We start from the raw sequence: 13,373 nt of genomic DNA on the forward strand, positions 1-13,373 counted from the left end.
CATACTGTACGCAAAAAAAAAAAATATATAGAAATATAGACAACCACATACCCAACCATGAGAAAACCCTGGTACAAAGGGACTGATGCAAAGTAGAAAATGGAGGAAAACACCGCCTGCAAAGAGGGAGCGATATGACACATTTCATTCAAGTCCTTCCATATTCAGTACTACTAACATAAACATGTTCAGGTCTGTTACCTGCATGGCTGATATGATCATGCCTCGGTGCATGACAAACTGGCCCAGGGCTGCTGAGCGCTTGTAGCTGTTCCTGCCGTGGACCATAAGCAGCCGGCCAATGTGCTTAAACTGAGTGATGGAGAAATCTGCCGCCAGGGATGCCTGCTTCCCCTCCTGCATGGGGAGCGCATAAGTGCGTAATGTTATTCATACGGAAGGACACACCCCATATCAGACTAAATATGGCACCCATAAAAGGTTTTGCATTTAATTTGAATGTAATAATATGTGGATAGGGTAAGAGGAGGAGTGATATGGATCGTTTACCTTTCCTTCAATGCCGATACCACAGTCTGCTGCCTGGATCATACTGACATCATTACCTCCATCACCTGGGAGAGACAAGAGAGCCACACTTCAACCACAGGCTCAATAATAACATGTAAAAGAGCCATATGGAAATAAGGCTTATGCCCCAGGATGATGAGAGAACAATGTTAACAGAGATGCTTGTGCTCTTTGATTGCCATCTTGTGGACGTTATAGGTGTGTACCTTCTCATACTGGGTCTAGTTTCTTCTTTTTCAAAAAAAGTAGTCAATAGTCAATAGAGAGGTATATTACTGGTAGGTATTTTCTACAATTGACTTATTTAATTATTGTACACAGATCATTGTAGCAGTTGTGTCTCATACAAAGGATGAGAGTAGTTAGTTGTTATGCATCTGGGTCTTGTCCAGGGTGCAAAAGGGCTCACCTATGGCACAGGTTCTGTTGGCTGTGTGCTGCTTGAGCAGGTGGACGATCTGGGCTTTCTGAGTGGGGGAGCAGCGACAGCAGACTACCGCCGGACACTGACATGCCAGCTCCACAAACTCATGCTCATAGTACCGCAGACACACCTGTGGGAAGATAAACATATGGATTCGGAAAATGCAAACACATCCGGACCCACACAAGAACATTTACATAATGAAGTACTTACTGTACCATCTCTTCAGATCAATGGTGTTATAATTAAGCAATAAGGCCCGAGGAGGTGTGGTATATGGCCAATATACCACAGCTAAGGGCTGTTCTTATGCATGACGCAACACGGAGTGCCTGGACACAGCCCTTAGCCATGGTATATTGGCCATATATCACAAACCCCTGAGGTGCCTTATTGCTATTATAAACTGGTTACCAACGTAATTAGAACAGTTAAAATAAATGTTTTGTCATACCCGTGGTATACCACGGCTGTTAGCCAATCAGCATTCAGGGCTCAAACCACCCAGTTTATAATGTTTTTTTTTGGCTTATGAAATCATAACTGACGTGCTTTGTACCACTGTTTGCGGTTTTGGCCTCAAAAGGTTTTACTTTTGACACCAGAACCTTTTTGACTTTTTGGCTGCATCTACATTACAATCTGCTTTGAGAGGTCTGTGAGAAGTGTGTCGTGCTGTAGTACCTCCAAGGAGTCTCCAGAGATGACGAGAGCACAGTCGTGTTTCCTTCTGAAGGCATTGAGCTCCAGATGGGCCTCTCCTCTGTTGGAGACCTGCTCGAGAGCCAGGCAATACAATTAGTGGAAGGACAGACACAAGACCATTTCCTCATCCCTTTAACTCTCATCAAGTGACAGATTATTATCTTAACATGAAAAAGAAGGAGAAGCGTACCGATCTGAAGACATGAATATCTTGGCTTCTGGACACCAAATGGGAGCTTTTAGCGATACAAGTAGCTGTCTCCAGCTTATCCCCAGTCAGCATCCATATCTGAAGAGAAAACAAAACCATGACATGGAATCAGTGACAGACTATTTGCAATGGCATTAAAAGCAACATTTTACAAGGACTATTTTTCACAGCTAACATGATACTGTACATGGAAAGAACAGCGCAATAGAAATGCAGCCAACATGTAACAGTACGTTCACAGTTGTAGTAAAACACAAAAGGATAGTGTGGTCTCACACCTTGATCCCAGCGTTTCTGAGGAGCTCCAGGGTTGGCCTGACGTCGGCCTGTAGTTGGTCCTCAACCCCAGTCAAACACAGAAGCTCCATCTCCCTCTCCAGACTCTCTACCACCGCTGACACCTTCAGAGCCCGGTCATGGATACTCAGCTTGGCCTGGTTGTACCGGTTCTACACCAACATAGAGAGGGAAAGATAGTCAGTCAGTGAGGGAGGCAGAGATGAGAAAGGAAGTGATAATGAAAGCGCGATAGGGAGGTAGAAATCGATAGACCAAGGGAGAAAATCCGAGAAATAAATAGCCATGGCAAGTGTAGAGCACAGGGCAAGAGAGGAGAGGAAATAAGTGGAATGAGGGCAAGTAGGCAGCTCATTCAGTTTGAAGATTCTTTTGAATTCAGCAGGACATTAAGAAGGGACATTATGTTTTGTACCTCAAAGTCTGTATACTGCTCCTCAGACAGAGATTTCTTAGCCACCACCAGGGTCCGAAGCCCTTCCCTGGCCATGTTCCCACACTGAGAACAAAAGAGGGGATTGTCAGGAAAGAGTGACGTAATATGATAAAAAGAGAAATTACTGAACATTTGTAGAGACACAAACTTAATCTCTATATTCCAGTCAGATACATATTTATTAAACAAACAATATGTTTTAACAAATTTCATATGGCATACAGTAGGTTTAACATACGCTGAATACTATACATCACAGGCATAGATAATTTAATCTAATTGAGTCAGCTGCATCAGAACAGCACGTACAGTCAACCAACAAAGACAGAAATCAATGGGGAATAACGCCGCCTCGGGGCAAAGTTCAGAGGACACAAAAGCCACATTTTATTTTTTTATATGAAACGCCAATGAGCTGAAACTGACGCGCTGATTGCTTATTGACATGGTACCCATATAGCACCACTGCTTGGACAGTCCGCGGGATATTACAGTCAATGGAACCTCATTAACACCATTGTTAGGAATATGACATACTGTCAGTATTCCAAATGGCACCCTATTCCCTATATAGCGCACTATATTAAACCAGAGCCCTGGTCAAAAATAGATAGGGAATAGGGTGCAATTTGGGACGAAGACATTAATGCCTCCTAGGAAAGGAATCCACTTCATGTTGGTCACTAATTAAATCAAAAACAGCCCCTGGTCCTAAATGACTCAATATTGCCAATACAATTATGAACATACAGTATTGCACACCCAGTCATGGGTGGGCCTGTTGATCTTGTGATGAATGAATGTCCTGGTTAACAACAAGAGGTAATTACCCTGCATGTGTTCGATACGTTTTATTCATACGTACAACACAGTCTGGATGGAAAGCCTTACCTCCTCCTCCAGCCAATCATTGTACTGCACGATACACGCCATGGCAACATCAGCACCCTTTATATAAAACGTGATGTCACCTGTGGTCTCCTCCTAGAGCAAAATATGAAACAATTATAGCTGTATAATCATATAAAAAGCATTCCAGTGCCATATCATACTAACACCAAAACTGAATACAAATATAATTTTTTGTTAACATGCCTGTATGTATGTATGTACAGTGGGGAGAACAAGTATTTGATACACTGCCGATTTTGCAGGTTTTCCTACTTACAAAGCATGTAGAGGTCTGTCATTTTTATCATAGGTACACTTCAACTTTGAGAGACAGAATCTAAAACAAAAATTCAGAAAATCACATTGCATTTTATTGCATGACATAAGTATTTGATCACCTACCAACCAGTAAGAATTCCGGCTCTCACAGACCTGTTAGTTTTTCTTTAAGAAGCCTTCCTGTTCTCCACACATTACCTGTATTAACTGCACCTGTTTGAACTCGTTACCTGTATAAAAGACACCTGTCCACACACTCAATCAAACAGACTCCAACATCTCCACAATGGCCAAGACCAGAGAGCTGTGTAAGGACATCAGGGATAAAATTGTAGACCTGCACAAGGATGGGCTACAGGACAATAGGCAAGCAGCTTGGTGAGAAGGCAACAACTGTTGGCGCAATTATTAGAAAATGGAAGAAGTTCAAGATGACGGTCAATCACCCTCGGTCTGGGGCTCCATGCAAGATCTCACCTTGTGTGGCATCAATGAGCATGAGGAAGGTGAGGGATCAGCCCAGAACTAAACAGCAGGACCTTGTCAATGACCTGAAGAGAGCTGGGACCACAGTCTCAAAGAAAACCATTAGTAACACACTACGCCGTCATGGATTAAAATCCAGAGGAGGAATGGGAGAAGGTAATGTGGTCTGATGAGACAAAAATATAGCTTTTTGGTCTAAACTCCACTCGCTGTGTTTGGAGGAAGAAGAAGGATGAGTACAACCCCAAGAACACCATCCCAACCGTGAAGCATGGAGGTGGAAACATCATTATTTGGGGATGCTTTTCTGCAAAGGGGACAGGACGACTGCACCGTATTGAGGGGAGGATGGATGGGGCCATGTATTGCGAGATTTTGGCCAACAACCTCCTTCCCTCAGTAAGAGCATTGAAGATGGGTCGTGGCTGGGTCTTCCAGCATGACAACGACCCGAAACACACAGCCAGGGCAACTAAGGAGTGGCTCCGTAAGAAGCATCTCAAGGTCCTGGAGTGGCCTAGCCAGTCTCCAGAAATGAACCCAATTGAAAATCTTTGGAGGGAGCTGAAAGTCCGTATTGCCCAGCGACAGCCCCGAAACCTGAAGGATCTGGAGAAGGTCTGTATGGAGGAGTGGGCCAAAATCCCTGCTGCAGTGTGTGAAAACCTGGTCAAGACCTACAGGAAACGTATGATCTCTGTAATTGCAAACAAAGGTTTCTGTACCAAATATTAAGTTCTGCTTTTCTGATGTATCAAATACTTATGTCATGCAATAAAATGCTAATTAATTACTTAAAAATCATACAATGTGATTTTCTGGATTTTTTTAGATTCCGTCTCTCACAGTTGAAGTGTACCTATGATAAAAATTACAGACCTCTACATGCTTTGTAAGTAGGCAAACCTGCAAAATCGGCAGTGTATCAAATACTTGTTCTCCCCACTGTATGTATATACACTGCTCAAAAAAATTAAGGGAACACTTAAACACCACATCCTAGATCTGAATGAATGAAATAATCTTATTAAATACTTTTTTCTTTACATAGTTGAATGTGCTGACAACAAAATCACACAAAAATGATCAATGGAAATCAAATGTATCAACCCATGGAGGTCTGGATTTGGAGTCACCCTCAAAATTAAAGTGGAAAACCACACTACAGGCTGATCCAACTTTGATGTAATGTCCTTAAAACAAGTCAAAATTAGGCTCAGTAGTGTGTGTGGCCTCCACGTGCCTGTATGACCTCCCTACAACGCCTGGGCATGCTCCTGATGAGGTGGCGGATGGTCTCCTGAGGGATCTCCTCCCAGACCTGGACTAAAGCATCCGCCAACTCCTGAACAGTCTGTGGTGCAACGTGGCGTTGGTGGATGGAGCGAGACATGATGTCCCAGATGTGCTCAATTTGATTCAGGTCTGGGGAATGGGCGGGCCAGTCCATAGCATCAATGCCTTCCTCTTGCAGGAACTGCTGACACACTCCAGCCACATGAGGTCTAGCATTGTCTTGCATTAGGAGGAACCCAGGGCCAACCGCACCAGCATATGGTCTCACAAGGGGTCTGAGGATCTCATCTCGGAACCTAATGGCAGTCAGGCTACCTCTGGCGAGCACATGGAGGGCTGTGCGGCCCCTCAAAGAAATACCACCCCACACCATGACTGACCCACCGCCAAACCGGTCATGCTGGAGGATGTTGGAGGCAGCAGAACGTTCTCCACGGTGTCTCCAGACTCTCACGTCTGTCACATGTGCTCAGTGTGAACCTGTTTTCATCTGTGAAGAGCACAGGGCGCCAGTGGCGAATTTGCCAATCTTGGTGTTCTCTGGCAAATGCCAAACGTCCTGCACAGTGTTGGGCTGTAAGCACAACCCCCACCTGTGGACGTCGGGCCCTCATACCACCCTCATGGAGTCTGTTTCTGACCGTTTGAGCAGACACATGCACATTTGTGGCCTGCTGGAGGTCATTTTGCAGGGCTCTGGCAGTGCTCCTCCTGCTCCTCCTTGCACAAAGGCGGAGGTAGCGGTCCTGCTGCTGGGTTGTTGCCTTCCTATGGCCTCCTCCACGTCTCCTGATGTACTGGCCTGTCTCCTGGTAGCGCCTCCATGCTCTGGACACTACGCTGACAGACACAGCAAACCTTCTTGCCACAGCTCGCATTGATGTGCCATCCTGGATGAGCTGCACTACCTGAGCCACTTGTGTGGGTTGTAGACTCCGTCTCATGCTACCACTAGAGTGAAAGCGCCGCCAGCATTCAAAAGTGACCAAAACATCAGCCAGGAAGCATAGGAACTGAGAAGTGGTCTGTGGTCACCACCTGCAGAACCACTTCTTTATTTGGGGTGTCTTCCTAATTGCCTATAATTTCCACCTGTTGTCTATTCCATTTGCACAACAGCATGTGAAATGTATTGTCAATCAGTGTTGCTTCCTAAGTGGACAGTTTGATTTCACAGAAGTGTGATTGACTTGGAGTTACATTGTGTTGTTTAAGTGTTCCCTTTATTTTTTTGAGCAGTGTATATACACACATACATACACACACACACACACACACACACACACACACACACACACACACACACACATATATATATATATATATATATACACACTTATATTAAAGCTGATCTACCCCCTAAAAAAAGTATTTAAACCCAGGGCTGACTAACACACACACACACACATATAGTTTTGTTGACCATTACATGTGTGGTAACTAAGTCCATACCCTGATGATGATGCCCATCCTCTTGCTCTCGGAGGTGAAGGGGAAGATCTGCAGGATGTAGTAGGTTAGGATCTGTCCTGCTGGGGTCTTCAGCTGCAGGGAGGTCAGGTCCCTGTTCACCAGAGTCAGCCCTACGCTCTCCGTCCACCGCACCAGCGCCACCTGAAGAGCAGCAACGTGCACACACACAGTAAGGTCAATGGTGAGGAACACACCTGCACTACTACACAGACCCAGGCACTCTGTGCCTCTCACTAGGGGCTAGCTATGGGTCCACATAGAGGGTTCAGAGGTCAAGGTTAGGGGCTCTGTGTACGCTCACAGGGTCAACTTCCTGATCGCCCTGAATCAAAGGAAACACACATGAAAGTAACTGGTTCATTGTTAAGTATCATTCACAGCTGAGAGTGAATACAATGAGACACAGAAGGAGGCTGTTGGCCTCATAGTAACAGAAGGACTATTAACTATAATTCAGTGTCCAATTATTACACAATAGAAGGAGTAGAATGGTGAATAATCCTGAAGTCATAGGCTATGCCTTAGATTAAGACAAATGGTGAAGGGACACATTTGTTATCCAGGATCATTACGATGCTAGATAAGCTAAAAAATATGCACATTTGGATAATTTGTTTGTCCAATAATCTTAAGTATCACTTGCGGTCAAAACAAATAAAAGGTAACATGGTCAATAATTGAAACTGAAACGCACGCACTAAAACTGGCCTCTACTTAACAGATCTTAACTAACAAGGTTATCATAATGAATGGGGATCTTTGTGTGTGTCTGTCCCTTCCCCCAATAAATGGGGCATACGCTCAACCGCAGCTTCATGTAAACAACCTACACATCCATGCTCAGTGTGCCAAAGTAAATATTTTCTGTGGTTTAACAACTGGTTATATCACAAACCATTGAACTATAAGAACACACTTTGCATTTCAAAATAGTGTCCAGTACACTATTGTGATGCAGCACATCCCTTTACTAGATATAACCCAAAATCCTGAAGCATTCACGGTTGTAATATTGATAGTTTGTTGCCTTACAAATACTCTGTATACAATGCTCTAGGTGCCTTATCTCTGGAGTGGAGTTCATTCACAAACAGAGGAGTGTTTTTCTGTTTGTCTTTTCCCTCCTCTCCTCAGCAGGAACTCCCGCCCCCTAAGTGAGCGTTCAGCTGCACACAACTCAATTCTCCACGGGTTCATTTCAATTTGCTCACTCAAAGGTTGTTTTATTATACTCCTGACCTACAAATTGGAACTTCCTGCTAATACCCCATCATTTCTTTCTGGTTCCCCTTTGAGGTCCGTGCTAGAGCTGGCTATATTTACTTAACACACACATCTGTGGATCATAATCGCATGGGCGCACGTGCGGCACGTACGCGTGTACAAACACGTACAAACGCAGTCAGGATTTAATACCTACCTCCTCAATCTAGTTTATCAGCTCGATGGGAACTGTTTAAAGCCATGTCAACATTGATACAAACTGTACGTAAATCATGTGTTACACAAGTAATATAAGAGACTACCCGTGACTACTTGACGACAATGGCAGACCGGTTTAAACTACCCAATCAATCATTTCAATAGCATTCCCAACGTTCTAGTGATCATGTATATCAACATGGCAGCGCTGCATTTAAAATGAACAGCAGCTAAGCATTTCATGATGAAAATTGATCTGTAATAGCTCAATTCTTCCCACCATGTCATTACCAATCAGAACTAGGATTTTAACAGCACTTGCTAAATATGATTTTCTTAATTGATTTAGGGTGGTCAACATTCAAAATACTAGCTTGTAGCAATCACATTAAAACTGCATGTACAGTACCAGTCAAAAGTTTGGACACACCTACTCATTCAAGGATCTTTCTTTATTTTTACTATTTTCTACATTGTAGAATAATAGTGAAGACTTCAAAACTATGAAATAACACATATGGAATCATGTAGTAACCAGAAAAGTGTTTAAAAAAATCAAAATATATTTTATATTTGAGATTCTTCAAAGTAGCCACCCTTTGCGCCTTGACAGCTTTGCACACTCTTGGCATTCTCTCAACCAGCTTCATGAGGTAGTCACCTGGAATGAATTTCAATTATAATATAATCATAATATGTCATTTAGCAGACGCTTTTATCCAAAGCGACTTACAGTCATGCGTGCATACATACATTTTTTTGTGTGTGTATGGGTGGTGCCGGGGATCGAACCCACTACCCTGGCGTTACAAGCGCCATGCTCTACCAGCTGAGCTACAGAGGACCAATTAACAGCTGTGCCTTGTTAAAAGTTAACTTGTGGAATTTCTTTCCTTCTTAAGGCGTTTGAGCCAATTAGTGGTGTTGTGTCTAGGTGGGGGGGGGGTATTCAGAAGATAGCCCTATTTGGTAAAAGACCAAGTCCATACTATGGCAAGCACAGCTCAAATAAGCAAAGAGAAACGGAGCAGCTCAAATAAATGCTTCAGAGTTCAAGTAACAGACACATCTCAACATCAACTGTTCAGAGGACTTCATGGTCGAATTGCTGCAAAGAAACCACTATTAAAGGACACCAATAAGAAGAAGAGACTTGCTTGGGCCAAGAAACACGAGCAATGGACATTAGACCGGTGGAAATCTGTCCTTTGGTCTGATGAGTCCAAATGTTAGATTTTTGGTTCCAACCGCCGTGTCTTTGTGAGACGCAGAGTAGGTGAACGGATGATCTCCGGATGTGTGGTTCCCACCGGGAAGCATGGAGGAGGTGGTGTGATGGTGTGGGGGTGCTTTGCTGGTGAAACGGTCTGTGATTTATTTAGAATTCAAGGCACACTTAACCAGCATGGCTACCACGGCATTCTGCAGCGACACGCTATCCCATCTGGTTTGCGCTTAGCGGGACTATCATTTGTTTTTCAACAGGACAATGACCCAACACACCTCCAGGCTGTATAAGGGCTATTTGACCAAGAAGGAGAGCGATGGAGTGCTGCATCAGATGACATGGTCTCCTCAATCACCTGACCTCAACCGAATTCAGATGGTTTGGGATGAGTTGGACCGCAGAGTGAAGGAAAAGCAGCCAACAAGTGCTCAACATATGTGGTAACTCCTTCAAGACTGTTGGAAAAGCATTCCAGGTGAAGCTGGTTGAGAGAATGCCAAGAGTGTGCAAAGCTGTCATCAAGGAAAAGGGTGGCTACTTTGAAGAATCTCAAATATAAAATATATTTTGATTTGTTTAACACTTTTTTGGTTACTACATAATTCCATATGTGTTATTTCATAATTTTGATGTTGTCACTATTATTCTACAATGTAGAAAATAGTGTAAATAAATAAAAATCATTGAATGAGTAGGTGTGTCCAAACCTTTGACTGGTACTGTATGTAAAACATTCATACATGCTGACTCTATAGATAAATGTCCATCATTGCAGTTTTATTTGGTCACCTATTGAAAAGGTAAATCAGGGACTTGCATATGCAAGAGACAATATTCAACCAGCCAAACCAATTAATTGCTCCTTTGCCTGGTACTCCCATTGGGGTCCACTTTTTCCATCGGATATCCTATTACCTCATATTGGAGATGATAAACTGCTACTTCATGAGACTCCACAGTCATTAAATGCCATGGTCAAACATTCTCGGGCCAGTCCCGAATGGCAACCTATTCGCTAGAGGCCCTGTTCCAAAGTAGTGGACTACATAGGGAATAGGGTGCCATTTGGGACGCAGCCCTCCTCTGACATCACAGGGTCAGAGGTTAGAGCAGGGCCCTGTTCACAGCATGGTTGACCAGAAGGTCAACTGACCCCTGACCTCGGGTCGGCCCACTTCATCTCCTTAATGACGGCTCATTACATTAGAGAGTCAGCCAATTAAATATGGGTCTCATAGTGCTGCGCTGACTGGGCTCTGGCACTTTTTTGTAATGAGGCTGAGGCTAGAGGGAGAGCTAAGGGGAGAGAGAAAGAACATAGAGAGCATGAGAGAGAGAGAGAGAGAGAGAGAGAGAGAGAGAGAGAGAGAGATGTGAGGAAAAGAGACAGATAGGGGTGAGGGGGAACTGAACAACCACAGATCCCTCCCATAGTCTCTCAGATAAAATTTTATATTGATCATCCAAGCAGTGCCAGACAATAGAGGGAGATAGAGCCGAGTGTAAAGGGAAATAAATAAATATACACATGAAGGCGGGACAGGATGGGCGAGCAGGCAGGCAATTCCAGAGCAGACAAAAAGAGAAACTGAGATATATATTTTGTAACTGTTTTATCTTCATTTTGACTGCTAGGCTGGGCTCGAGCCCAGTGCAAGTCAAGGTAAGTTTCACAAAATCATTGTGTCATGGGTGAAAAACACTCCAATGGTCCTGAACACTGTATTATATGGGGGGATTAGCAATCCTTTGATATGTATTGAATAGTGTAAGTCGCTCTGGATAAGAGCGTCTGCTAAATGACTAAAAATGTAAATGTAAAATATTTATGACAAAGTTACATGACGAAGACTCCTCCTCATCCAGCAACCTCTCCTTGTGCCCTGTGTGTATTCAATATTCATCCAGGACTTTCTTGGATTTCTCTAAAAATAGCGGCCATATTCCCATCAGAGAAGGCAGTAAATAATTGGGTAAGCAGTACCTGGTAGTCATAAACAGCCCTACTCTAGGATTTCACAGACAGACAGGCAAAGGAAGGTGACGCCACGGGACTGCCGTTGGGGTCTTTATCAGTCCAGATTCTTCCTTAATTAGAGCTATAAATTCTAAAGGACACAAACGCGCTGATTAAAATAGCTTAACCTCCGACACAACTTTATGACCTCTGAGTTAACCTGGGCCTCATGGAATGACAAACTACAAAGATAATTTAGTGTTGAAGATGGACATCAGAGAGAAACCTGGGTCATATTCAGTAGCCACTAAACAGAAGAGAATGGACTGAAACAGGTAGGGGCTACCTGTACATGTCCACTAAGAAACGCTTGTTTCGGTTTTCCGTTGCAAAACATTTTGCTACGGTGTGCGTAATGAATACAACTCGGTGGAGTTACAGCTGACCTCATCAGGGCTGGAGGCCTGGTAGGTGCGGTTGTTGTCGCTGAAGTCCTGGTCGGCCTCGGCGGCAGTGGACTCTGTCTCCCCGTAGACACTGGCGCGGGACTCGTAGACGGGCGTGACGTTGTGGCACAGTGCGATGGCCTTCACCGCCTCATGGATGCGGCTGCTGACGCTCTTGCGGACCTTGGGGGCCACCGCCTTGGGGGCCTGGGCTGGTTGTGGCTTCCTGGATGGGGTGGAGCTGGTGCTGCTGTTGCTGCCGTTGGACTGCTGGGTCTGAGAGCTCGGCTGTGGAGGCAAAGTAAACCACATTTATTATTATTCTGCATACAGGGAGTGGACTATGATGACATGAAAAACAGACATTCCCTATAGGGAATTCCACATAGCAATGGGCCACGTTTAGTTGCCAAACGTTCTCGAACGTTGCAGATAGAATTGCCATGACTAGAGTCGACATGATTCCTTGTTCTACATGTTGGATTAGCATGTTTGTTCTTCATAACAAATGTATATCTGAATGTTCCAAAACGTTGTGTCCTCTGACAACGCCCATCAATTCAACTCAGTGGCGTCTCACAGGCAGCCCACCATGCCAGCTAGGTTTGACAGAGTTGATGTGTTCCACTGGAGCGGGTGATTTCGCCTTATTAACCCTTTTGCTGCTAGAGAAAGAGACTCCTACAAAGATGCAAAATGAAAACCCTTCAGCAAGCCTACTACAACGAAGTTCTCACTTCACTATGAAGACTGGGATAGGTAGTCAGTCAAGTTTTGAGAGCTCCTTCTATTGCCAGTTGCCATTAACATCATGTTCCATCTCTCTCTTTTTTCAGAATACCCTTCACTCCTACATTATCTCAATCTCTCTCCGTTTCAATCCCTTACACCGAGGTGGGTAAATGATTGTCTCATTTAAGGGTTAAACCTCTATTTGATTCATCCATGTCTATCTTGAATTTTGTATTTAATAGATTACTTCCCCCGAGTTGGCAGATCTCTACATAATTGCGCTCTATAGTGTACATTCACTGTAACAATGGCATCACCATAGCTCTGCACGTGATATTAAATTGATTTATTCCTATGAATTACATCCTGTTTACAGACGCCTGCATAATTCAATTTCACACATTGATATCTATATGCCCTTTGTTCGTCACAAACCATTTCCTGCAGGGACCTATATAATGAGGTTATGATAGATTTCCATGTAGCGTTACAATCAACCTCTGACACTCTCTGTCATCTCGGTAATAAAGGGAACATGAAACACACCAGCACGACAAAT

The 13,373-nt window shown here is 43.8% G+C and overlaps 1 protein-coding gene across 2 annotated transcripts in view; it reads right to left on the reverse strand.

The window, feature by feature from the left end:
* The window catches only part of LOC121586268 (probable phospholipid-transporting ATPase IIB), a 75,326-nt gene that overhangs the window by 11,514 nt on the left and 50,439 nt on the right, over positions 1–13,373 (reverse strand). For both annotated transcript variants that reach the window (XM_041902837.1, XM_041902836.1), the window contains exons 15-25: positions 12,083–12,370; positions 7,009–7,170; positions 3,496–3,588; positions 2,584–2,667; positions 2,150–2,320; positions 1,851–1,949; positions 1,640–1,729; positions 941–1,085; positions 511–575; positions 202–357; positions 52–116 (exon numbers count right to left, since the gene is read on the reverse strand). In XM_041902837.1, the coding sequence (XP_041758771.1) occupies positions 52–116; positions 202–357; positions 511–575; positions 941–1,085; positions 1,640–1,729; positions 1,851–1,949; positions 2,150–2,320; positions 2,584–2,667; positions 3,496–3,588; positions 7,009–7,170; positions 12,083–12,370 (1,418 nt within the window). The remainder of the gene's footprint in view (positions 1–51; positions 117–201; positions 358–510; positions 576–940; positions 1,086–1,639; positions 1,730–1,850; positions 1,950–2,149; positions 2,321–2,583; positions 2,668–3,495; positions 3,589–7,008; positions 7,171–12,082; positions 12,371–13,373) is intronic.

Source organism: Coregonus clupeaformis, chromosome 17 (genome assembly GCF_020615455.1).
Source record: "Coregonus clupeaformis isolate EN_2021a chromosome 17, ASM2061545v1, whole genome shotgun sequence".
NCBI lineage: Eukaryota > Metazoa > Chordata > Actinopteri > Salmoniformes > Salmonidae > Coregonus > Coregonus clupeaformis.